The sequence below is a fragment of the Pelobates fuscus genome, chromosome 8 (genome assembly GCF_036172605.1).
Source record: "Pelobates fuscus isolate aPelFus1 chromosome 8, aPelFus1.pri, whole genome shotgun sequence".
NCBI lineage: Eukaryota > Metazoa > Chordata > Amphibia > Anura > Pelobatidae > Pelobates > Pelobates fuscus.
The window spans coordinates 5756823-5784425 of record NC_086324.1 but is presented as its reverse complement, the minus strand read 5'-3'; the positions used below and the strand labels follow the sequence as shown (position 1 = coordinate 5784425).

The window sequence follows — 27603 nt, the reverse complement described above, 5'->3', positions numbered from 1 at the left end:
GTATGCCAGCACTGTGCTCTTAACCCACACTGCACTGTATGCCAGCACTGTGCTCTTAGCCCACACTGCACTGTATGCCAACACTGTGCTCTTAGCCCACACTGCACTGTATGCCAACACTGTGCTCTTAACTCACACTGCACTGTATGCCAACACTGTGCTCTTAGCCCACACTGCACTGTATGCCAGCACTGTGCTCTTAGCCTACACTGCACTGTATGCCAACACTGTGCTCTTAGCCCACACTGCATTGTATGCCAGAACTGTGCTCTTAACCCACACTGCACTGTATGCCAACACTGTGCTCTTAACCCACACTGCACTGTATGCCAGCACTGTGCTCTTAACCCACACTGCACTGTATGCCAACACTGTGCTCTTAACTCACACTGCACTGTATGCCAGCACTGTGCTCTTAGCCCACACTGCACTGTATGCCAGCACTGTGCTCTTAGCCCACACTGCACTGTATGCCAACACTGTGCTCTTAACCCACACTGCACTGTATGCCAGCACTGTGCTCTTAACCCACACTGCACTGTATGCCAGCACTGTGCTCTTAACCCACACTGCACTGTATGCCAACACTGTGCTCTTAACCCACACTGCACTGTATAAACACACTGTATGTTTTACCCGCACAGTGTGTTGTAGCCTGCAGACTGTGTTATTAGCATGTATAATTGTGTCACATGTTTTGTTATTGAATTTTGCTCACTCTTAAAATCCAATGAGAAATGTCCGTTTATAACTTAGATGTGAATATTTAACAGTCCCAATACAACAAGCAATCATTGTGATATTAACTGCCAAAAATACTTGTTTCATATTGTACAGGGATTAAACGGAGAGAAACGGGCTTCAAAGACCCCTGAAAATAAATCCAGATTATACACTATAGGGGCTTATTTACTAAACTGAAACCTATGGAGAGTTCTGCAGGAGAGAGCACATTTATAGAAATATAACCAAACTGTAAATTCTGGCAACTGTGCCCTAAAACTCAGTGTTATGTATATTTATAAATATGCTCGATGATGGCAGAATGGTGACTCCTTCCTGGATTTATCGGTGTTTGAATATTCTGTGTAATTTTATGTCCGATTGATTTAATGAAAATCCCATAATGATTACTGTAAGAAAGAAACACTAATGCAGTCTGATTGAGGAAGAAACCCTGTGTAAAATGTGATTAAAATGACTTTCCCCACTTTATACAATAGAAGGAAGGGGTGACAGTACTGTCTGGGATTTGGGTCCTGGCCACCTCTGTACAGGACAAAACAAAAACTGTGCAATACATTTAGTGGCTCCACGTGCTGCTAAGACAGGACGGGGGGGGGGGGGGGGGGGTCTTAGAGATATGAAGTGAGAGACCCACAAATCGTCTGATTCGAGTCAGTCCTTTAATAATAAATGGCTATCCCAGTTCGCCTTCATGTGATGTCATTAAGGCGTGTTTTCCTTGTTAGTATTAATTATTATTTTTTGTATCAGAAGACATGATTCCGGTCTGTAAGTTACACAAACCCTTGGCACTAACTGGAGATATGTCTTATGATGGGGACGCAGAGATATTAATACAATTGTAGATTATGCTAGCTTTAGTATACCTATAATCTTAATTTTATAACATGACAGGAGGTGAATATTAACTTAAGTCTCTCTTTACTAGAACTCCACAGCATTACATTAACATAGAGAGAAAACAACCAATCAGAAAAAAAGTAAAGTACAATAAAAGTCCCCTCCCAACCAACTACTCCCTGCTGCGCCCCTAACCGAATGTACTCCGAAGGCCGAATCCACACCCGCTAAGGACAACAACCATCTGATCCAACGCGCTAAGGTGGTAGAAGAGACTGGCTAGTGAGGTCGTACATAGGAGACCAGTTTTTGTCCGGAACGAGAAGGGCGAAGCAGAGTTGTAATCGCCACATATCGTGATAGAGCTGCCACCATGCAGAGTTTAGGTGAATCGCGGAAATATGTGTAGAAGATAGCCGGCGAGTCCAACTTGGTACACCTAGACACAGAGAAGATCCGGAGAAAAGGAGAACGCGTCGACATCGAAAGCCCTGACGTTGGAGACCTGGCGAAAGAAAATGAGGCATAGCAGGAGAACGAATTTAGCCGAAAGCTGTCGGAGGGACAGCTCTTGATTATCCGGCCAATCCTGGAGGAATGATAAGACCATGTGCACATCCCAGAGGGAGGAGTACTTAGGCGTCAGAGGACGCGTTAGTCTTATGCCCCCGAGAAGCCTGCAAACCAACGGGTCTTGACCAATGGGGGAAACTCGTAGCGGCACTTGAGCCGCCGAGATCGGTGACCTGGCTACCTTAACCGAGCGATACGACTGCACCAGGTCAAACAGGCGAGGGAGGAAGTTCAAAACACTGAATGTAGGGGCTGTAAAGGGATCGGTATTCCGTTCCAGGCACCAACGACACCAAGAGTTCCATGCGGACAAGTAGCATCTCCTAGTTCCAGGAGTCCCAGAGGAGGTTTCTAACCGGCTTTTATAGGTCGTTGACATTCCAGGTTCCCCTGAAAGAGTCCAGGCCACTAAGCAGAGATGGCCGTCCACCATGAGGGGATGAGGGTTGCCTCGAGGGTCAGGGAGGAGCGTCTGTGGGGATGGCAGGAGGAGCGGATCCTGATGTGAAAGTTCCAGAAGCCCTGGAAACCAAGCCTGACCTTGCCATAGGGGGGTCAGTAACACTAATGACACATGTTGACGTCGCACTTGTAGCAGGACTCTGGAGATTATAGTGAACGGAAGAAACGCATAAGCTCCCTGAGATAGCCATTCCTGAAGAAATGCATCCACTGCCATACACTCCGTGTGTGGAAGCCAACTGTCGGGACCTGGAAGTTCGTCCTGGAGTCGAAGAGATCCACTGTGAACGGGCCTCCAATCGCTGGCGTCCCTCCAATGTCTGGAGAACCAGTCCGCCATCAGGTTCGACACTCCTGGGAGGTACTCAGTCTGGAGAGTGATATTGTGTTGGAAACAGAAGCTGTAATTCTCCTTCGTTACCTCCGAAAGCATCCGGGAGCGGGCCCCTACTTGGCGGTTGATGTATTGCACCGCTGAGATGTTGTCCATCATGAGCAGAACTCAACAATGCGAAAGGTGGCTTGCTAAGCTCCGTATTGCAAATGAGCCCGCAATCAGTTCCAGGCAACTTATGTGGTACTCCATCTCCATCTCTGACCAGGGGCCTCCCGTGGAGCTGGTCGCACAAGTGGCTCCCCAACCCCAAAGACTCGTGTCCGACTCTGGTTACGAAATCTGGGGTCGGTCCGAAAATCGATTTGCCATTCCAGACTGACATGTGAAGCAGCCACCAGTGAAGCTCGATCTTGACACCAGGTGTGAGAGGGATCACTTGGTCGTAGGAGGGCCTCCTGCGTAGGAAGCTGGCCTTCAGGTGTTGCATTGCCCTGTAGTGAAGGGGACCCGGATAGATCGCCTGGATAGATGCGGAGAGGAGACACACTACGCGAGCCAGCATTCGTAGGGGGATCCCTGGACCGAGGGAGGCGTAGGAGGCACTCCCTTGCCTCTATTTCGAAACCCAAGAAGTTGATTACCTGTTTTGGTGTGAGGGATGATTTTTCCCAGTTGACCACGAAACCCAGCGACTTGAACAAGTAGATCGCAGAGAGCGTCTGATATGTCAGTCTGGAGGGCTCCTTGCAAAATATCAGTAGATCGTCCAGGTAGATGATACAAACACCCCTGAATCGATGATGTACCGTCACAGGTTTTAACAGTTTGGTGAAACACCACGGCGACGAGCTGAAGCCAGGGGTAGGCAGGTGAACTGGCAAGATCTGCCCTTCCAGAGAAACCGGAGAAGCAGTCAGCACGTAAAGTCTACTGGCACAGACAGATAGGCATCCTTCAGGTCCAGTCTCATGAACCAATCCCCGGGGCACAGAAGGTCCGGCAGCAGATGGATGTCCTCCATCTTGAAATGTCAGTAGATGACGAAGGCATTCAGGTTCCTCAGATTTATTACCGTTTTCCTACGCTCTGTGCAGTGCGCCACAATGGTGTTGCCCAGCAGGCAAATGGAGCGCAGTGCCCAGTGTCGTATGGTGGCTGGGTCCAGGGCATCACCCTGTGAAAAAGCCTCATCCGCCAGCAAGAAGATTCTGGCCAGGGGACCCAGCATATTCAACAGTTTATCCTGTGCCAGTCGGAGGCACAGTGGGTCTGGGCCATTCCGTTTGCGTAGAAGGGACTTCGGAGTCTCGGGGCCACATAGGGTCGTCCATCTCGTCCTTGCCCCACCTGTCTTTCTCATCCGAGGGTCACTGGTCTGCCCGCCATTCATCCAAGATGGCTAGGGGTGGGGGAGGGGGTAAGGAGTCCTCCTCCTTGCCGGAGAGGCACCTCTGTTGGGCGGGAGAGTCTGACTCTGCAGAGTCTTCTGCCGTGTGTTGGGTCTCCCTAGAGCCCCTATACTGTGTGGCTTGTGGGAGGGCCCTAGCCAGGGCTTTCTCCACAGAGGCGGCCACCGCCGCATTAATCATGGCCTGTAAGCTTTGTTCTTGGGCCGAGGGATCCATAACAGGGGAGGACATGCTTGTAGCGTGACAAGTAGGGTAAAAACAGGACAAGTGTCACAAGCACAATAACCGGGGCGGCACCCCCAAATACTGCGGCAGACGCAAGATGGTTAGTGTATAGAAGCTATATATATATATATATATATATATAGCCACACCTGGGGTCACCCAGTGGCAATGGCACAGACCACGCAGACCAATCCTGGGGCACAGACAAGGCAGGTCAATCACGGGGCACAGACGGAGCAGGCCAATCCTGGGGCACAGTTAAAGGCAGGCCAAACCTGTGAGTTGAAATAACTGAACTGTAAATCTGTGCACCAATATCTGCCACCCACAGAGGTGATATCCCAGTATAAAAAGGGGAGTCGTACACAGTGAAGCAGTGCCTGTAGGCACACTAGATACCTCCAAACAACAGAAAACCTAAACTCTCCAGCCGGGATCAGATCCCAGGCCGGGAAGGAGGTCACAAGGCGGTCCCGTGCCAGACCAGGAGCTGCTGATCCCACGTGGCAGGCCCGCTCTCCCCCCTCTGCCCCAGGTGGCGGGAGAATGGAGGAAGCAAGAAGAGAGAGGTCATAACAAATGGGTCCCTTGCGGTTGGGTGAGGTCTATAAGTCGCAGGATCTTAATGTGGGGCCGCCGGAGACTTACTTCCCGGCCCCGGCACTCGGAAGATCGGAAGAGGCGGCTAAATGGCCGTTTCCCGCGATGCCCGAGCTGAGGCAAACACTGATCGCAAGAAAATACAGAAATAAATAGCAAGCAAGCGGAGGATGGAAAGAAATGTAAAAGAAAAACGGAATCCCCCAAATGAAGGAAACGGGATAGAATAAAATAGAGTTATGAGTAGAGCCTTAACCCCACAGCCATCCACTAAGAATAGGAGGCAGTGGTACTCTGACCTGTGCTTGATGCGGAGCAGCAAAGAAAGAGGAAGTAGTTGGTTGGGAGGGGACTTTTATTGTACTTTACTTTTTTCTGATTGGTTGTTTTCTCTCTATGTTAACCCCTTAAGGACTGAGCCAAATGTACACGTTTTGATAAAAATAAAACGTAAACAAGATTTGGAATTTGACTATATGTCTGTTCAACCGTAATTCACCTCTTTCATATTAAGTGCACCCACACTTATTATATATAATTTTATTCACGAAAAATAGGGCTTTCATTAAACATCAAATATTTAGCTATGAAACATAATTTAATATGAATAAAATATAAAAAAGTGAGAAATGTTATAAAACTGTTTGCTTTTACTGCAATATAATACACATATTTGTATTCAGCGATGTCTCATGTGTAAAACAGTACCCCCTATGTACAGGTTTTATGGTGTTTTGGGAAGTTACAGAGTCAGATTGGTTACGTTGCCTTTGAGACTGTATGGTAGCCAAGGAATGAAAATTACCCCTATGATGGCATAACATTTGCAATAGTAGACAGCCCAAGGTATTGCAAATGGGGTATGTCCAGTCTTTTTTAGTAGCCACTTAGTCACAAACATTGCCCAAAGTTAGCGTTAATATTATGTTATAATATAATGTGTGAAAAATGAAAAAAATGAATTTGAATGCCAATTTTGCCCAGTGTTTGTGACTAAGTGGCTAATAAAATAGACTGGACATACCCCATTTGCAATACCTTGGGTTATCTTCTTTTGCAAATAGTATGCCGTCATGGGGGTAATTCTCATTCCTGGGCTACCATACGGTCTCAAAGGCAACGTAACCAATCTGGCGAATTTTAATGTGAAAAAACTGCAACACAAGCCTTATATTTGACTCTGTAACTTTTGAAAACTCCATAAAACGTGTACATGGGGGTACTGTTATACTCAGGAGACTTCGCTGAACACAAATATTAGTGTTTCAAAACCTTAAAACGTATCACAACAATTATATCGTCCGTGTAAGTGCCATTTGTGTGTGAAAAATGCAAAGAAACTTCACTTTCACTGATGATATCATCATTGTAATAAATTTTACTGTTTTAAAAAATTAATATTTGTGTTCAGTGAAGTCTCCCGAGTAAAACAGTACCCCCCATGTACAGGTTTCATGGTGTCTTGGAAAATTACAGGGTAAATATAGTGCTAGGAAATTAAATTCACCGGACTTTCTGTCTGGGTTATCAGACAGGCCCTGCAAATTGTAATTAATAAAATGACTTAATTATGTAAAAATATTGCATAAATCTATACGTAGATTTAAAAAAAAAATATATATATATATATATAATTTCGTTCTAAGTTTATTTTGATATCAATATATATATATATATATTAATATCAAAATACAGTTAGAACGAAATTACAGATATACATATTTTATTTTTCATTTTCAACGTATTTATATATTTATTTATATTATATATATATATATATATAAAATTATATGTGTATATATATAAACAAAATTATATGTATATATATATATATATATATATATATATATAGATATATATATATATATATATAGATATATATATTTTTTCAATTCTTTATTTATTTGCGTATGGTGAACATCGTTGCAGGCAATGCCACGATAGCATATGTCCGCTTAATTAACAACAGTCAATAACAAAGTTGTCATCTGTGAGCAATACACATTTTTATATATTTGTGTTAGGGTGAGCAAATGTGGTGATCAACTCTTTTACCCTGTGTGGATATGTGGGTGATGTGTTCCTCGTGCGTGTTAGCCACTTAGGGGAGCTCCCTTTGCCGGTCACCTATATATGACTACGGTATGGCGGGTTCGTCTGTGGACTGGCGGGGAGGGAGGGGATGGGGGGGAGTTTTCTCGGAGGGTGAATGTGTGGAAGTAGTATCAGTCTAGCTGTGGTCTCAAGTTATGATGCTTCTAGCCTTATGTCAGTGATACACTTTGTTGGCTGGTATGGTTACCACGGTGTGTGTGGAAGTATCTGCTAGGTGTCTGCAGAGCCTTGCCAGAAGGAGGTTAGTGTCAGCTAGGAGAGTGGGTTACAATATTTGTGCAATCAATGTGGTTTGCAGCGAAAACTTAAAATTAAAATGTAACATAAATGTTAAGAGAAATAATAACAGTCTCAAACTGTGCTATGTAAGTTCATCACGGATGGTGGAGCAGGTTGTCCCCTGGAGCTGGATGACTGTTGGTGCTTCAAGTGGTGCCATTGGCAGGCAATGATCTTTGGGGTTCTCTCGGGGTGAACTCTCGTACGTTAGCAGGGTTTAACTGGGACAGTCCCGTTTTGTTCATCGGTGGCATTCGCAGTATACCTGCTACTGACAAGATGGACTCCAGCTCCTTGTGGTCTTTAGCCTTGTGGGTGGTCCCTTCGTAAGTGAAGGAAATCGCTCGTGGTGTTCCCCAGCGGTATGGAATCCCCCTATCGCGGAGGCTCTGCAGGAGCGGTTGCAATGATTTCCGCCAGGTAAGGGTGTTCTTAGTTAGGTCCGGAAATATTTTCAGTTCTGTGCCTTCGAACAGCAAAGGAGTTTTCCCTTTTAACGCTGCCAGGAGGGAGGCCTTATCTGCTAGTGTCTGGAATCTCAATATAAGGTCCGCCGTCGCAGATGCAGGGGCTCGGGCTGGCTTCGGCATTCGGAAGAGCCCATCCAGTTTTATAGATTTTACCTGTTTCGCAGGTAGCAGGATTCCGAGACGTCGAGCATAGTGGGGTAGTTCATTGAGGTCGACCGTTTCCGGTACCCCTCGGATTTTCACGTTGTTCCGTCTCCTCTGGTCCTCTAAGGCATCCAGCCGATCTGTGGTGGTGTCTTGCCGTGCCTCCAGGTCTGTCACCCGTTGTTCTATCTTGGTGAGTCATGGGTACTTGTGCACGCCTCTAATTGAGTGATTTTGGTCGTCGCTCTTTCTATGGCAAATATGAAGCCTCGTGTCATGTTATAAAATTAAAGTTGGGGAGGGTGTACCGTATATACTCGAGTATAAGCCGAGTTTTTTAGCACATTGTTTGTGCTAAAAAAACCCAACTCGGCTTATACTCGAGTCAGTGTCTGTATTATGGCAATTTGCATTGCCATAATACAGACAATGGGGCTGTGGGGGCTGCAGAGCTGTAACTTACCTCTCCTGCAGCTCCTGTCAGCTCCCTTCTCCTCCGCGCCGTCCGTTCAGCACCTTGGTCAGCTCCCAGTGTAAGTCTCGTGAGAGCCGCGGCTCTCGCAAGACTTACACTGGGAGCTGACAGAGGGAGCTGCACAGACCGCGCGGAGGAGGAGAGAGCTGCAGGAGAGGTAAGTTACAGCTCTGCCAGCCCCCCCCTCCCCCACTGAACTGCCAATGCCACTGGACCACCAGGGAAGGAGAGCCCCCCTCCCTGCTATGTATCAAGCAGGGAGGGGGGACGAAAAAAAAAGATAGTAATAATAAAAAAATAATAATTAAATAATAAATAATAATAAAAAAATAATAATAATTAAATTAAATTAAATAAATAAAAATAATAATAAATAATAATAAAAAAATAAATAAAATAATAATAATAAAAAAAATTGCCCACCCCCACCAAGGCTCTGCAACACACACACACACACCACTCATACACACACACACACCACTCATACACACACACTGCATTCATACACACACACTGCATTCATACACACACTGCATTCATACACACACTGCACTCATACACACACTGCACTCATACACACACACTGCACTCATACACACACCACTCATACACACACCACTCATACACACACTGCACTCATACACACACACTGCACTCATACACACACCACTCATACACACACACTGCACTCATACACACACGCTGCACTCATGCACACACGCTGCACTCATACACACACGCTGCACTCATACACACACGCTGCACTCATACACACACGCTGCACTCATACACACACTGCACTCATACACACACGCTGCACTCATACACACACACTGCATTCATGCACTCATACACACACACTGCACTCATACACACACACACTGCATTCATACACACACACACACACACCACTCATACACACACTGCATTCATACACACACGCTGCACTCATACACACACGCTGCACTCATACACACACGCTGCACTCATACACACACACTGCACTCATACACACACTGCACTCATACACACACTGCACTCATACACACACTGCACTCATACAGACACTGCATTCATACACACACGCATTCATACACACACGCTGCACTCATACACACACACTGCATTCATACACTCACACTGCATTCATACACTCACACTGCATTCATACACACACACTGCATTCATACACACACACTGCATTCATTATACACACATTGTAAATAAATATTCAATTAATATATTTTTTTTAGGATCTAATTTTATTTAGAAATTTACCAGTAGCTGCTGCATTTCTCACCCTAGTCTTATACTCGAGTCAAGTTTTCCCATTTTTTGGGGGTAAATTAGGGGCCTCGGCTTATATTCGGGTCGGCTTATACTCGAGTATATACGGTAATTAATAATTATCTCTCAGTATGTAGGCCCTGATCATTTAGGGGTGTAAGCAACATATTATTATCAGCGACACAAACCTTTTATACTCCACTTTGTGACTGTGCGAGTTCAATCTGTGACAATAACAGATTACACAAGGGTTTTGGAGGCAACTGTGATTCTACAGACTAAATACGTGATAAGAGGCGGTAACACTATGCAAGGTTCCTGTATGAACTTGGGAGGTGGCTGTCTGATGTTGGGAGATGGCTGTCTGATATTGGGAGGTGGCTGCGTGTTGTTGGGAGGTGGCTGTGTGACCTAGGGAGGTGGCAGGTGGCTGCGTGATGTTGGGAGGTGGCTGTGTGATGTTGGGAGGTGGCTGTGTGACCTTGGAAGGTGGCAGGTGGCTGCGTGATGTTGTTAGGTGGCTGCGTAATGTTGGGAGGTGGCTGTGTGATGTTGGGAGGTGGCTATGTGACCTAGGGAGGTGGCAGGTCGCTGCGTGATGTTAGGAGGTGGCTGCGTGATTTTGGGAGCTGGCTGTGTGATGTTGGGGGGTGACTGAATGATGTTGGGTGGTGGCTGTGTGACCTAGGGAGCTGGCAGGGGGCTGTGTGACCTTGGAAGGTGGCTGTCTGATATTGGGAGGTGGCTGCGTGATGTTGGGAGGTGGCTGTCTGATATTGGGAGGTGGCTGCATGATGTTGTTAGGTGGCTGAGTGATATTGGGAGGTGGCTGTATGACCTTGGAAGGTGGCAGGTGGCTGTGTGACCTTGGAAGGTGGCTGTATGATGTTGGGAGGTGGCTGCGCGTGATGTTGGGTGGTGGCTGCGCGTCATATTGGGAGGTAGCTATGTGATGTTGGGAGGTGGCTGTGTAACCTTGGAAGGTGGCTGTATGATGTTGGGAGGTGGCTGTGTGACCTATGGAGGTGACAGAGGGCTGTGTAACCTTGGAAGGTGGCTGTATGATGTTGGGAGGTGGCTGTGTGACCTAGGGAGGTGGCAGAGGGCTGTGTGACCTTGGAAGGTGGCTGTATGATGTTGGGAGGTGGCTGCGCGTGATGTTGGGTGGTGGCTGCGCGTGATATTGGGAGGTGGCTATGTGATGTTGGGAGGTGGCTGTGTGACCTATGGAGGTGACAGAGGGCTGTGTAACCTTGGAAGGTGGCTGTATGATGTTGGGAGGTGGCTGTGTGACCTATGGAGGTGACAGAGGGCTGTGTAACCTTGGAAGGTGGCTGTATGATGTTGGGAGGTGGCTGTGTGACCTAGGGAGGTGGCAGAGGGCTGTGTGACCTTGGAAGGTGGCTGTATGATGTTGGGAGGTGGCTGTGTGACCTAGGGAGGTGGCAGAGGGCTGTGTGACCTTGGAAGGTGGCTGTATGATGTTGGGAGGTGGCTGTGTGACCTATGGAGGTGACAGAGGGCTGTGTAACCTTGGAAGGTGGCTGTATGATGTTGGGAGGTGGCTGTGTGACCTAGGGAGGTGGCAGAGGGCTGTGTGACCTTGGAAGGTGGCTGTATGATGTTGGATGGTGGCTGCGCGTGATGTTGGGAGGTGGCTATGTGATATTGGGTAGCATTTACGTGGCCCTTTTATCACTTCAGGCTGAGATGACGTAGCGCAGTGACATGTAATGTATGAAATTATATTAAATTGTTGCTAACCTGATGTAATGTTTTTCGCTGTGGGTACCAGATCCCAAGGATGTATCCACATCCATGGTGTCACTAGTTGTCTCCTAGTGGTTTCCTAAAGTGCTAGAGGGCTGACTGCCCATGTTTGTGGCCCAGTGCCCAGTTTAAGTTCACAAAAGATGTTGCCGCAGTTGTTCATGGTAAATGGACAACCGTGGATTTTGTTCGTACCAGGGGGGCATTTTCCTTTCAAACAGCCTTTTTATGCCAGTTCTATTGACGGTGTGTTCGCAATGATAGTTGCCAGGTAACAGCACTTACCAGAAAATTACAAAATATACGTGATTGTCTGGGACTCAGAACCAGGCAGTAGGTGACGGATTAATGGCCTACACGGTTCCAGCTGCCACAATTTACAGATTAGGATGGTTTTATCATCACGCTAACAACATGTCTGTTTGGCCTCAGCGGAAATGATCATTTGTGATAATTTCTGCATTTGTTTCAGGAATGTATTTAAAAGGATTTCATTGAAGCCATTTCCAGTACTGACTAGAATTCCCAGCTAGTGTGCTGTATAAACTCAGGCATTAGATAATACCTGCGGTCTGTTATTGAGATGTACCAAGCGTTCAGTGTAAAAATCATTAATTAACGGAATATCAAAACCAATATATGATCAATTCTTCAACAACAGCATAGGGCTAGAAAAATACAATTACTCTGCTTCGTAAGAAGAATGGTAGTGTTTTTTTCAGTAAATTAATAAAATACAGAGTTTGTTGGTAGAAGGTATGTGGCCATTGTCAGAGATGCTAACTCCTATACGGTTTATACCGAGTGCCTAATTGCGGCGGTAAGTCTCTGTGCAGGTGTTTTGCACACACTCTTTGTTTTATAGAGTTAATCACATACATAGCTAAACATAGCAGTTCCCTTAACCCTGTCTGCGCCTGGTTGGCTGTGTCTAATTATATTCCTGGCTTGATCAGCGTTATCATACAGTGAATGCATGGAATAGCCTTCCAGTGGAGGTGGTAGAGACTAATACAGTGAGTGCATGGAATAGCCTTCCAGCAGAGGTGGTAGAGACTAACACAGTGAGTACACGGAATAGCCTTCGGGCGGAGGTGGTAGAGACTAACACAGTGAGTACATGGAATCGCCTTCCAGCGGAGGTGGTAGAGACTAACACAGTGAGTGCATGGAATAGCCTTCCAGCAGAGGTGGTAGAGACTAACACAGTGAGTGCATGGAATAGCCTTCCAGTGGAGGTGGTAGAGACTAATACAGTGAGTGCATGGAATAGCCTTCCAGCAGAGGTGGTAGAGACTAACACAGTGAGTACATGGAATCGCCTTCCAGCGGAGGTGGTAGAGACTAACACAGTGAGTGCATGGAATAGCCTTCCAGCAGAGGTGGTAGAGACTAACACAGTGAGTGCATGGAATAGCCTTCCAGTGGAGGTGGTAGAGACTAATACAGTGAGTACATGGAATCGCCTTCCAGCGGAGGTGGTAGAGACTAACACAGTGAGTGCATGGAATAGCCTTCCAGCAGAGGTGGTAGAGACTAACACAGTGAGTGCATGGAATAGCCTTCCAGTGGAGGTGGTAGAGACTAACACAGTGAGTACATGGAATCGCCTTCCAGCGGAGGTGGTAGAGACTAACACAGTGAGTGCATGGAATAGCCTTCCAGTGGAGGTGGTAGAGACTAACACAGTGAGTGCATGGAATAGCCTTCCAGTGGAGGTGGTAGAGACTAATACAGTGAGTGCATGGAATAGCCTTCCAGCAGAGGTGGTAGAGACTAACACAGTGAGTACATGGAATCGCCTTCCAGCGGAGGTGGTAGAGACTAACACAGTGAGTGCATGGAATAGCCTTCCAGCAGAGGTGGTAGAGACTAACACAGTGAGTGCATGGAATAGCCTTCCAGTGGAGGTGGTAGAGACTAATACAGTGAGTGCATGGAATAGCCTTCCAGCAGAGGTGGTAGAGACTAACACAGTGAGTACATGGAATAGCCTTCGGGCGGAGGTGGTAGAGACTAACACAGTGAGTACATGGAATCGCCTTCCAGCGGAGGTGGTAGAGACTAACACAGTGAGTGCATGGAATAGCCTTCCAGCGGAGGTGGTAGAGACTAACACAGAGAGTGCATGGAATAGCCTTCCAGCAGAGGTGGTAGAGATTAATACAGTGAGTACATGGAATAGCCTTCCAGCAGAGGTGGTAGAGACTAACACAGTGAGTGCATGGAATGGCCTTCCAGCGGAGGTGGTAGAGACTAACACAGTGAGTGCATGGAATAGACTTCCAGCAGAGGTGGTAGAGACTAACACAGTGAGTGCATGGAATAGCCTTCCAGCAGAGGTGGTAGAGACTAACACAGTGAGTGCATGGAATAGCCTTCCAGCAGAGGTGGTAGAGACTAACACAGTGAGTGCATGGAATAACCAATTGCATTATTTAAACATTTACTAAATGATATAAAGGGACACTTAAAAAAACATCCGAGCTCCATGTATTTTTGCACCTAATTGAATGTTTTATTTGTGTGTTTAATACTAAATGTAATTTTATCAGAGCTACAATATGAATATCTGTCTTCCTGTGTTTTAATGTAGGATCCTTCCGTAACGATGGACTGAAAGCTACTGACGTGCTGCCCATTCTGAAAGAAAAAGTGGCCTTTGTGTCAGGTAAGTGGCATTTTCTCTGTCAGTGGCGTTTGTATTTTATTTGGTATAGAATGGGGAATGAATACAATGAGTTCAATAAAAGGATATACTGTGAACACACAATACGTACAATATTAATACACCGAATGTTAGAACCAACTCACAGATATTGGACAGAACGACATATCAATGGTTTAATGTCAAATATAAATAGCTATTTGTAAAGAATATGGGATATTTTGGGAAGGTACAATCCCTAACTAGAATGATGGTGTGAGCCCCCCATTCCCAATGCAGAGCTGTAAGGATGGGAGTGCCGTTTGTTCTGTTTGCCTGGGTGCAGGGAGTGGAGGAGAGACGGACAGTAATGTTACACTGAGTTTCACAGTATTGTTAATATGTGTTCAGCAGGTTGTAATTTCTGTATAATAAAATACCGAATACACCATAACCACTACAGCACGCCCCCTGGCTCCATTCCATAGTTAGCTGACAGACTGTTTGCAAACTTGCTCTGTTGGGCACTCACCGTCCTTCTGGTTGGCAATGATAATTTATGCTGATGAATAATGTCCAAAGTTTCACAAAGTAAATGTTGCAAATGTTGGAGTGGGAATTTCTGTAGTAAATCATTGCAGCCAGCAAGTGTTAAACCAGAGCTTACGCTACTAGCCGCATCTAAAATGTGTTAGCCACATCTGAAATATGCTAGCCACATCTAAAATATACTAGCCACATCTAAAGTTTGTTAGGCACATCTGAAATATACTAGCCACATCTAAAATATACTAGCCACATCTAAAATATACTAGCCACATCTAAAATTTGTTAGCCACATCTAAAATATACTAGCCACATCTAAAATTTGTTAGCCACATCTGAAATATGCTAGCCACATCTAAAATATACTAGCCACATCTAAAATATACTAGCCACATCTAAAGTGTGTTAGGCACATCTGAAATATACTAGCCGCATCTAAAATATACTAGCCACATCTAAAATTTACTAGCCTCTGCAAGCATTAAAGGTCCATGGTTGTATTTCTATTCACCAGGGCTACACTTTCACTGCCCAATGGCGAGTGGGTTAAAGCATTTGTCATGGGTTTGACAGCCCACTGTTGGACAGTGCCAAAGGATGGCATTATAGTCACTACACCGTACAGTTCTGGTTTTTAGAGAGCTCCTGTAGGTAAGGTGTTTATTTGAGTCACGTAGACGGCTGTTGGTGTGAATTTAGTGATTTGGAATCACAATGCAAAGTTGGCCAGCTTGGGGCATCTGTTACTCTCTGCCAGTCACCGGCCCGTTATGAGGGCATGCTAGGAGTTGTTGGACTCTGATTCTGATGGCTGTCACCAGTGGATGCCATATTTGTAGTTGAAAAGCCAGATTAAATATAAACTTCTTCTCCCAATCTTGTCCCTGAATACCCTGTGCCAGATTGGACCGGTCCCCTGTCCGCAGCTTTACAGGAAGGATAGAGAAGGTTCCTGGAAGAGCAGATTGTTATGAAGGCATAGATCGTTGCTATTAAGGTCACATTAGGAAGTCATCGCTAAATCATATGGGAAGGGTTTGTCCAGCAGGGCACAGGGTAATAGTAAACATTATGTGCCATTTTTGGGGTTAGACCAGTCCCTGTGAAATTGTCCAAAAACTGGTGGTTAATATTCTGTGTTTCGATTGTTAGTGAAGAGGACGTCAGACTCTGTGCGGGCGAATTATGTGGGCGGAAGATCTCAACAGCAATGATTGGCTTTGTTCAGGGAGTTTACATGTTTCCTGAGATTAAATCATAGGCAGTAGGATAGCAAAGAAAATCATTTAATAATGTTATTGACTATTCAGCATCTCTCTCTTTATATTATATTATAATAATAATGGAATTGTTGGATATTGTGTCAGTTGCAGGGACAGGGCCACATGTCAGTTAATATCAGATATAGAAAGCTGCGGTCACTATGCGTACGGGTGCCATGTGTAGAGAGGACCACAGTGATTTGGGGTGGTACCTTGTAAATGAAGGTGTATTTATTAGGGTACAGGCTGCCAAGGCTAGCTGGGCCGGGGTGTAGGAAGGATATTATGTGTCTCTCTGATATGTTCTCCATTACAGAATTAGCACGACTACGCTGGCGAATCGACTAAAAACAGTGGCCATTAGGATTGATATCTGCCACATGTAGTTTTTAGTAAAGAACCAATAAGTACATCTATACTTCTGGTCTTTATTCACTACACTGGAATTGTGGGAAATCTGCAGGGGAATAGTACACTTTACACCAAATTAGTGGATATGTAGAGTTAAGCAAGTTAGAGAATAATATCTGCAATATCTTTATCATCAACTGTGAGAATGGATCAAAATATAAACATTGACTATTGTCTGATCGATTGATGCTTTGTGTGTGCATGCATACACATGCGCGTGGACACTCCCACACACATATACACTTATTTTCCACCATTACTAATTATAGCTGTATTCTTTAATTAATTTCTCCAGCCACGTACCAGTGCTCAGATCACAGATAAATTCACCTGATTCAATGTAGGTTTACCATGGAATCCAGCCAAAATCAGGCTTGGTGAGCCCTGAATGATAGCATAAAAAGATGACCCCCGGTTTCTTTCCTAAGGATTGTGGTATAAGGGGTCACGTCGAGGTAACTTACACCTCGAGCACATTATCATTTTATCCAGATGTGACGGTTAAATAACTCGCTGTAATCTGGGATCATCTGCTAATCCTGCCAGGTTGTACACTTTACAAGCTGCTGTTTGGGACTTGTGGGGATAATCTGCAGCCTGGATTACTTTATACAGAGCTATTGCTATCTTCTGTAGTAATCCAGCTCTTAACTCTCAGAATGCTGGAAGCAGATTGAGAATTCTGGAGCTTCGGTAAACGATTTAACCTAACGAGAGCCAGAATGACTTTAGAGTCCATTAACAATTCCATCTCAGTATTCACATCCTGGTTATTGTAATATGTTAGTATCCTGGTTAGTATAATCTGTTAATAGCCTTGTTAATGTAATCTGCTGTTAGTATCCTGGTTAGTATAATCTGTTGTTAATATACTGGTTAGTATAATCTGTTGTTAGAATCCATGTTATTGTAATCAGTGGTTAGTAGCCTGGTTAGTATAATCTGTTAGTATCCTGGTTAGTATAATCTGTTAGTATCCTGGTTAGTACAATCTGTTAATAGCCTGGTTATTGGAATCTGTTAGTATCCTGGTTAGTATAATCTGTTAGTATCCTGGTTAGTACAATCTGTTAATAGCCTGGTTAATGGAATCTGTTGTTAGTATCCTGGTTAGTATAAACTGTTGTTAATATCCTGGTTAGTATAATCTGTTGTTAGTATCCTTGTTATTGTAATCCGTTGTTAGTATCCTGGTTAGTATAATCTGTTAGTATCCTGGTTAGTGTACTATGTTGTTAATATCCTGGTTAGTATAATCTGTTAGTATCCTGGTTAGTGTAATCTGTTGTTAGTATCCTGGTTAGTATAATCTGTTAATATCCTGGTTATTTTAATCTGTTGTTAATATCCTGGTTAGTATAATCTGTTGTTAGTATCCTTGTTATCGTAATCCGTTGTTAGTATCCTGGTTAGTATAATCTGTTAGTATCCTGGTTAGTGTACTATGTTGTTAATATCCTGGTTAGTATAATCTGTTAGTATCCTGGTTAGTATAATCTGTTGTTAATATCCTGGTGAGTATAATCTGTTGTTAATATCCTGGTTAGTATAGTTTGTTAGTATCCTGGTTAGTATAATCTTTTGTTAGTATCCTGGTTAGTATAATCTGTAACAATCCTGGTTAGTATAATCTGTTGATAATATCCTGGTTAGTATAATCTGTTAGTATCCTGGTTAGTATAATCTGTTGTTAATATCCTGGTTAGTATAATCTGTTGTTAATATCCTTGTTATTATAATCTATTGTTAATATCCTGGTTAGTATAATCTGTTAGTATCCTGGTTAGTATGATCTGTTAGTATCCTGGTTAGTGTACTATGTTGTTAATATCCTGGTTAGTATAATCTGTTGTTAATATCCTGGTGAGTATAATCTGTTGTTAATATCCTGGTTAGTATAATATGTCAGTATCCTGGTTAGTATGATCTGTTAGTATCCTGGTTAGTGTACTATGTTGTTAATATCCTGGTTAGTATAATCTGTTAGTATCCTGGTTAATACAATCTGTTGTTAATATCCTGGTGAGTATAATCTGTTAGTATCCTGGTTAGTATAATCTTTTGTTAGTATCCTCGTTAGTATAATCTGTTACTATCCTGGTTAGTATAATCTGTTGTTAATATCCTGGTTAGTATAATCTGTTAGTATCCAGGTTAGTAGAATCTGTTGTTAATATCCTGGTTAGTATAATCTGTTAGTATCCTGGTTAGTGTACTATGTTGTTAATATCATGGTTAGTATAATCTGTTAGTATCCTGGTTAGTATAATATGTTGTTAATATCCTGGTGAGTATAATCTGTTAGTATCCTGGTTAGTATAATCTTTTGTTAGTATCCTGTTTAGTATAATCTGTTACTATCCTGGTTAGTATAATCTGTTGTTAATATCCTGGTTAGTATAATCTGTTAGTATCCTGGCTAGTATAATCTGTTGTTAATATCCTGGTTAGTATAATCTGTTGTTAATATCCTTGTTATTATAATCTATTGTTAATATCCTGGTTAGTATAATCTGTTAGTATCCTGGTTAGTATGATCTGTTAGTATCCTAGTTAGTGTACTATGTTGTTAATATCCTGGTTAGTATAATCTGTTGTTAATATCCTGGTGAGTATAATATGTTGTTAATATCCTGGTTAGTATAATCTGTTAGTATCCTGGTTAGTATGATCTGTTAGTATCCTGGTTAGTGTACTATGTTGTTAATATCCTGGTTAGTATAATCTGTTGTTAGTATCCTGGTTATTATAATCTGTTGTTAATATCCTGGTTATTATAATCTGTTGTTAATATCCTGGTGATATAATCTGTTAGTATCCTGGTGATATAATCTGTTAGTATCCTGGTTATTATAATCTGGTGTTTGTATCCTAGATAGTATAATATGTTGTTAATATCCTGGTTATTATAATATGTTAGTATCCTGGTTATTATAATCTGGTGTTAGTATCCTGGTTAGTATAATATGTTAATATCCTGGTTATTATAATATGTTAGTATCCTGTTTATTATAATCTGGTGTTAGTATCCTGGTTAGTATAATCTGTTATTAATATCCTGGTTAGTATAATCTGTTAGTATCCTGGTTATTATAATCTGATGTTAGTATCCTGGTTAGTATAATCTGTTAGTATTCTGGTTATTACAATCTGGTGTTCGTATCCTGGTTAGTATAATCTGTTATTAATATCCTGGTTAGTATAATCTGTTAGTATCCTGGTTATTATAATCTGGTGTTAGTATCCTGGTTAGTATAATCTGTTGTTATTATCCTGGTTAGTATAATCTGTCAGTATTCTGATTATTATAATCTGGTGTTCGTATCCTGGTTAGTATAATCTGGTGTTAATATCCTGGCTAGTGTAATCTGTTAGTATCCTGGTTAGTATAATCTGTTGTTACTATCCTGGTTAGTAAAATCTGTTAGTATCCTGGTTATTATAATATGGTGTTAGTATCCTGATTAGTATAATCTGTTTTTAATATCCTGGTTAGTACAATCTTGTGTTAGTATCCTGGTTAGTATAATCTGGCGTTAGTATCCTGGTTAGTATAATCTGGTGTTAGTATCCTGGTTATTATAATCTGGCGTTAGTATCCTGGTTAGTATAATCTGGCGTTAGCATCCTGGTTAGTATAATCTGTTGTTAATATGCTGGTTAGTATAATCTGGCGTTAATATCCTGGTTAGTATAATCTGGTGTTAGTATCCTTGATAGTATAATCTGGTGTTAATATACTGGTTAGTATAATCTGTTGTTAATATCCTTGTTATTATAATCTGATGTTAATATCCTGGTTATTATAATCTGGTGTTAGTATCCTGGTTAGTATAATCTGGTGTTAGTATCCTGGTTAGTATAATCTGGTGTTAGTATCCTGGTTAGTATAATCTGGTGTTAGTATCCTGGCTAGTATAATCTGGCGTTAGTATCCTGGTTAGTATAATCTGGCGTTAGTATCCTGGTTAGTATAATCTGTTGTTAATATCCTGGTTAGTATAATCTGGCGTTAGTATCCTGGTTAGTATAATCTGTTGTTAATATCCTGGTTAGTATAATCTGTTGTTAATATCCTGGTTATTATAATCTGGTGTTAGTATCCTGGTTATTATAATCTGGTGTTAGTATCTTGGTTAGTATAATCTGTTGTTAATATCCCGGTTAGTATAATCTGGTGTTAGTATCCGGGGTAGTATAATCTGGTGGTAATATCCCGGTTAGTATAATCTGGTGTTAGTATCCTGGTTAGTATAATCTGGTGTTAGTATCCCGGTTAGTATAATCTGGTGTTAGTATCCTGGTTAGTATAATCTGGTGTTAGTATCCCGGTTATTATAATATGGTGTTAGTATCCCGGTTATTATAATATGGTGTTAGTATCCTGGTTAGTATATTCTGTTGTTAATATCCTGGTTATTATAATCTGGTGTTAATGTAACGGATCGCCTGGCACCCCGACTGGGTACCTCCGTTAAAGGATGCTCCTAGCGCTCCTGAGGACTTCAAGCACTGCAGCAGACACCACAACCACAGACTCAGAGAAGCATAGGAATCCTCTCTAGCATATGAATGCTGTAGACCATTGAATAGGAACCATACGAATAGGCTTACACTCCTAGCAGTCAACTGGAACAGCATACAATAAATCCTCCCCCCCCCAATAATGAGACGACACTTCACTTTGAGGGTTAAGCAGGAACTCTCGACTGGCTCATCCAGCCTGGCTTTTATTACACTTGTACACTTACAGGCCACACCCAGGGGAGGCATAAAATAACCAATCACATACATGGTTCAGCCCACACATCCCCTCCCCTCAGATAACAGTAAACCCAATTATACGGTACACATTTTTAACCAAGTTCTGGATGTACCCCAAAAACAGGGGGTACACCTTTAAATCCAGCATCGCTGGATAGCCCTTATTCAGGGGGACAACATATCCAAAAATCAGTTCATTCGGATAAACGGTTCGGGAGATATGGGGTTCCAAAGATTTGACCGACCGCATGGGTAAAGTATCCGAAAACAGTTCCATGCATTTTGGCCCTGCGGTCGGTCACAGACAAGGGAATGAAAACAGACGAATTGCCTGTGTTATAGAGCCTGGAGAGGGTTTGAATGAATTCCCTTGTTTGTGGGGTTCTTTCTACCGAACGGCGGGTCATTCGGTTGTTTCTATACGAATTTCTGGAAGTATGGAGGTCTCAGCTGTGTTTGCCTAGTCAAGTGTCCGATTTTAGTTCCAGACACTCGACGGCAAAACACCGCTGTTCGGTAGTTTAAGATGGCCGCCGCCACGTGTTCGTTTCCCGAATGGCGGCCACCCAGAGGACAAAGCATACATTACACTGATTGCCAATTACCCGTTTGCAACATTGTTGCAAACGGTAATTGGAGGCACACTTATTCCTGGGTGGTCTGGTTGTTCGGTAGTTTCACTCAATATACTGAATGGAGTGATTCTACCGAACAATCAGATGAATGCTGCATACATATAACCCAGGTTAACTGAACACATAAATGCATACATGATATTAAAGGACCAAAGGCAGTATTACTGTAATATGCTCCACAGTCTTAAAGGTACAGTATCCCAAAAGTCCCAATATGTCCATCGATGATTTTAAAGGGCCAGTAGCCGCAATATAAAGTACAATATGCCCCAAATACCCCAGGGGCCATAGTCAGCAGGTAGGAGGCTAGCAAACAGGCTTCTCCAGGGCCCAGTGGCGAGGTTGGTTTGGCCACAGTTAATATCCCGGTTATTATAATCTGGTGTTAGTATCCCGGTTAGTATAATCTGTTGTTAATATCCTGGTTATTATAATCTGGTGTTAATATCCTGGTTATTATAATCTGGTGTTAATATCCTGGTTATTATAATCTGGTGTTAATATCCTGGTTATTATAATATGGTGTTAGTATCCCGGTTATTATAATATGGTGTTAATATCCTGGTTATTATAATCTGGTGTTAATATCCTGGTTATTATAATATGGTGTTAGTATCCCGGTTATTATAATATGGTGTTATCCTGGTTATTATAATATGGTGTTAGTATCCTGGTTATTATAATATGGTGTTAGTATCCCGGTTATTATAATCTGGTGTTAGTATCCTGGTTAGTATAATCTGGTGTTAGTATCCTGGTTATTATAATCTGGTGTTAATATCCTGGTTATTATAATCTGGTGTTAATATCCTGGTTAGTATAATTTGGTGTTAGTATCCTGGTTAGTATAATTTGGTGTTAGTATCCTGGTTAGTATAATTTGGTGTTAGTATCCTGGTTAGTATAATCTGGTGTTAGTATCCTGGTTATTATAATCTGGTGTTAATATCCTGGTTATTATAATCTGCTGTTAGTATCCTGGTTAGTATAATTTGGTGTTAGTATCCTGGTTAGTATAATTTGGTGTTAGTATCCTGGTTAGTATAATTTGGTGTTAGTATCCTGGTTAGTATAATTTGGTGTTAGTATCCTTGTTAGTATAATTTGGTGTTAGTATCCTGGTTAGTATAATTTGGTGTTAGTATCCTTGTTAGTATAATTTGGTGTTAGTATCCTGGTTAGTATAATTTGGTGTTAGTATCCTGGTTAGTATAATTTGGTGTTAGTATCCTGGTTAGTATAATCTGGTGTTAGTATCCTGGTTATTATAATCTGGTGTTAATATCCTGGTTAGTATAATCTGTTGTTAATATCCTGGTTAGTATAATATGGTGTTAATATCCTGGTTATTATAATCTGTTAGTATCCTGGTTAGTATAATTTGGTGTTAGTATCCTGGTTAGTATAATCTTGTTTAATTATGTGTTTCCTCTTCATGAAATTCCAAACATTCTCTTTGTAAATCCGAGAATCATAACACAAGACAGAAACAGATTGAAGAAAAGACACAATCAATGAATTACAACATTTCCCCAATTTTGTTGCTTTTCAAGAGACAATGTTGTCTTAAATGGAGAATTCAGTTTAGAAAATTCTGCGTGAACTCTTATAATTCTCTTTACAGTAAGATGTGAAGGAATTTAAAATACATACTGTCCATCAGCCAGCTTTAATTCTCTGAAGGAAAGTCTGCTCCTCTGAATCTGCACCACTTATTGAATTTGCCACTTTGGACGCATTTTTGGGGATAATTGGAGAAAAGAAGAATAAATCTTACATCTGGGGGATGAAGGAAATGCCATCACAAAATAAGCAGATTTATTGCAGAAACCAAATCGTGTTCTTTTATTGGATAAACATGTTCCATCTTTGGGTCCGGTTTGCATAACCAGAATTATTGGAGAAATCGCCATGGCGGCTGCATTGTTTTCACTGACCGCAGGGAAATTTAAAACCTTGTGGGCAAATCAAAAAAATAAATGGTATTTTGACTGCGTGCTGGGGGACTAATAAGCGTAACGCCGCATTATACAAAAGAGGAAAAGATCTGGATCCCGAGGGCAGGTTTGGGAATTGGCTTGTGGCCAAATAATCCTAAAAATAGTTCAGCAGGAGCAGTCTAAAAATAGTAATGTGAAGCAGAGCGATCGAATGTTTGATTTCTATATAGAGGACACGCACAGTGCCTGCGTACACAGGGAACTTTGTTCTTTTTAACCTGTTATTCCTAATTACTTGTTTGCAATGTAATACCGTATACCAACAAACCTTATCTCAAAAGACTTGTGGGTTTCAGTTCTTATTTAATACAAATATAATAAAAAAATTATAAAGGGAAAATAAAAATAAATATTTTCTGATACAGAGACCTGTTTTCTGGTTCCCAGATTATTGGAAGTAATGCTCGTTTTTTTCCCCCCAGAAGGGGGAAAGGGTGAGCGTGGGCCCTAAAATATTTTTATATAATATATTTGTGTTTTTCTCTGTTTTAGCGCTGGGAGGTTTAGTTTAGCTGTCGATAGGTCATGCATGTCCCGCAATGAGTCAGATTTAGCTGTCGATATGTTGTGCATGTTCCGCGAGGGGTCAGGTTTAGCTGTCGATAGGTCATGCATGTCCCGCAATGAGTCAGATTTAGCTGTCGATATGTTGTGCATGTTCCGCGAGGGGTCAGGTTTAGCTGTCGATAGGTCATGCATGTCCCGCAATGAGTCAGATTTAGCTGTCGATAGGTTGTGCATGTTCCTTGAGCGGTCAGGTTTAGCTGTCGATAGGTCATGCATGTCCCGCAATGAGTCAGATTTAGCTGTCGATATGTTGTGCATGTTCCTCGAGGGGTCAGGTTTAGCTGTCGATAGGTCATGCATGTCCCGCAATGAGTCAGATTTAGCTGTCGATAGGTTGTGCATGTTCCGCGAGGGGTCAGGTTTAGCTGTATATAGGTTGTGCATGTTCCGCGAGGGGTCAGGTTTAGCTGTATATAGGTTGTGCATGTTCCGGGAGGGGTCAGGTTTAGCTGTATATAGGTTGTGCATGTTCCGCGAGGGGTCAGGTTTAGCTGTATATAGGTTGTGCATGTTCCGTGAGGGGTCAGGTTTAGCTATATATAGGTTGTGCATGTTCCGCGAGGGGTCAGGTTTAGCTGTATATAGGTTGTGCATGTTCCGCGAGGGGTCAGGTTTAGCTGTATATAGGTTGTGCATGTTCCGCGAGGGGTCAGGTTTAGCTGTATATAGGTTGTGCATGTTCCGGGAGGGGTCAGGTTTAGCTGTATATAGGTTGTGCATGTTCCGCGAGGGGTCAGGTTTAGCTGTATATAGGTTGTGCATGTTCCGTGAGGGGTCAGGTTTAGCTATATATAGGTTGTGCATGTTCCGCGAGGGGTCAGGTTTAGCTGTAATAGGTTGTGCATGTTCCGCGAGGGGTCAGGTTTAGCTGTCGATAGGTCATGCATGTCCCGCAATGAGTCAGATTTAGCTGTCGATATGTTGTGCATGTTCCTCGAGGGGTCAGGTTTAGCTGTCGATAGGTCATGCATGTCCCGCAATGAGTCAGATTTTGCTGTCGATAGGTTGTGCATGTTCCGCGAGGGGTCAGGTTTAGCTGTATATAGGTTGTGCATGTTCCGCGAGGGGTCAGGTTTAGCTGTATATAGGTTGTGCATGTTCCGGGAGGGGTCAGGTTTAGCTGTATATAGGTTGTGCATGTTCCGCGAGGGGTCAGGTTTAGCTGTATATAGGTTGTGCATGTTCCGCGAGGGGTCAGGTTTAGCTATATATAGGTTGTGCATGTTCCGGGAGGGGTCAGGTTTAGCTGTATATAGGTTGTGCATGTTCCGGGAGGGGTCAGGTTTAGCTGTATATAGGTTGTGCATGTTCCGCGAGGGGTCAGGTTTAGCTGTATATAGGTTGTGCATGTTCCGGGAGGGGTCAGGTTTAGCTGTATATAGGTTGTGCATGTTCCGCGAGGGGTCAGGTTTAGCTGTATATACGGTAGGTTGTGCATGTTCCTCGAGCGGTCAGGTTTAGCTATATATAGGTTGTGCATGTTCCGCGAGGGGTCAGGTTTAGCTATATATAGGTTGTGCATGTTCCGGGAGGGGTCAGGTTTAGCTGTATATAGGTTGTGCATGTTCCGGGAGGGGTCAGGTTTAGCTGTATATAGGTTGTGCATGTTCCGCGAGGGGTCAGGTTTAGCTGTATATAGGTTGTGCATGTTCCGGGAGGGGTCAGGTTTAGCTGTATATAGGTTGTGCATGTTCCGCGAGGGGTCAGGTTTAGCTGTATATACGGTAGGTTGTGCATGTTCCTCGAGCGGTCAGGTTTAGCTATATATAGGTTGTGCATGTTCCGCGAGGGGTCAGGTTTAGCTATATATAGGTTGTGCATGTTCCGCGAAGGGTCAGGTTTAGCTATATATAGGTTGTGCATGTTCCTCGAGCGGTCAGGTTTAGCTATATATAGGTTGTGCATGTTACGCGAGGGGTCAGGTTTAGCTGTTGATAGGTCATGCATGTCCCGCAATGAGTCAGATTTAGCTGTCGATAGGTTGTGCATGTTCCTCGAGCGGTCAGGTTTAGCTATATATAGGTTGTGCATGTTCCGCGAGGGGTCAGGTTTAGCTATATATAGGTTGTGCATGTTCCGCGAGGGGTCAGGTTTAGCTATATATAGGTTGTGCATGTTCCTCGAGCGGTCAGGTTTAGCTATATATAGGTTGTGCATGTTACGCGAGGGGTCAGGTTTAGCTGTTGATAGGTCATGCATGTCCCGCAATGAGTCAGATTTAGCTGTCGATAGGTTGTGCATGTTCCTCGAGCGGTCAGGTTTAGCTATATATAGGTTGTGCATGTTCCGCGAGGGGTCAGGTTTAGCTATATATAGGTTGTGCATGTTCCGCGAGGGGTCAGGTTTAGCTATATATAGGTTGTGCATGTTCCGCGAGGGGTCAGATTTAGCTGTCGATAGGTTGTGCATGTTGCGCGAGGGGTCAGGTTTAGCTGTATATAGGTTGTGCATGTTCCGCGAGGGGTCAGGTTTAGCTGTTGATAGGTCATGCATGTCCCGCAATGAGTCAGATTTAGCTGTCGATAGGTTGTGCATGTTCCTCGAGCGGTCAGGTTTAGCTATATATAGGTTGTGCATGTTCCGCGAGGGGTCAGGTTTAGCTGTATATAGGTTGTGCATGTTCCGCGAGGGGTCAGGTTTAGCTGTATATAGGTTGTGCATGTTCCGCAAGGGGTCAGGTTTAGCTGTCGATAGGTCGTGCATGTCGTGCGAGGAGTCAGATTTTTTTTTTTTTACATTCTTTATTTTTGTGCGCTTGGTTTGGCAGGTTAACAGTTTCATACATAAAAATGGTATGACAATTTCAAGTGGTACAGTATAACAGTGTTAACATTGAGGTTGCAAAGTTGTGAAGCTTATTTTCAGATAACAAGCAGGCTTGGTGACATACCCGGGGTTGGCAAGGTTGTTACAAGTTTGGTATTATGTGTATTATTCCCCTGGTGTATTACAAGTGTGGAGGTGTGAGGGTTCTCCCTGGATCGGGCTGCAGTATGTCAGCGTGTGTGGGAGCATGTGTATAAGTGTTGCAAGCTGGC

General features: G+C 43.0%; 1 protein-coding gene across 5 annotated transcripts in view; it reads left to right on the top strand.

Annotated features, from left to right (window-relative positions):
- Positions 1–27603, top strand: part of KALRN (kalirin RhoGEF kinase) — a 413233-nt gene that overhangs the window by 95602 nt on the left and 290028 nt on the right. For all 5 annotated transcript variants that reach the window (XM_063429172.1, XM_063429174.1, XM_063429173.1 and 2 more), the window contains exon 2: positions 14330–14404. In XM_063429172.1, the coding sequence (XP_063285242.1) occupies positions 14330–14404 (75 nt within the window). The remainder of the gene's footprint in view (positions 1–14329; positions 14405–27603) is intronic.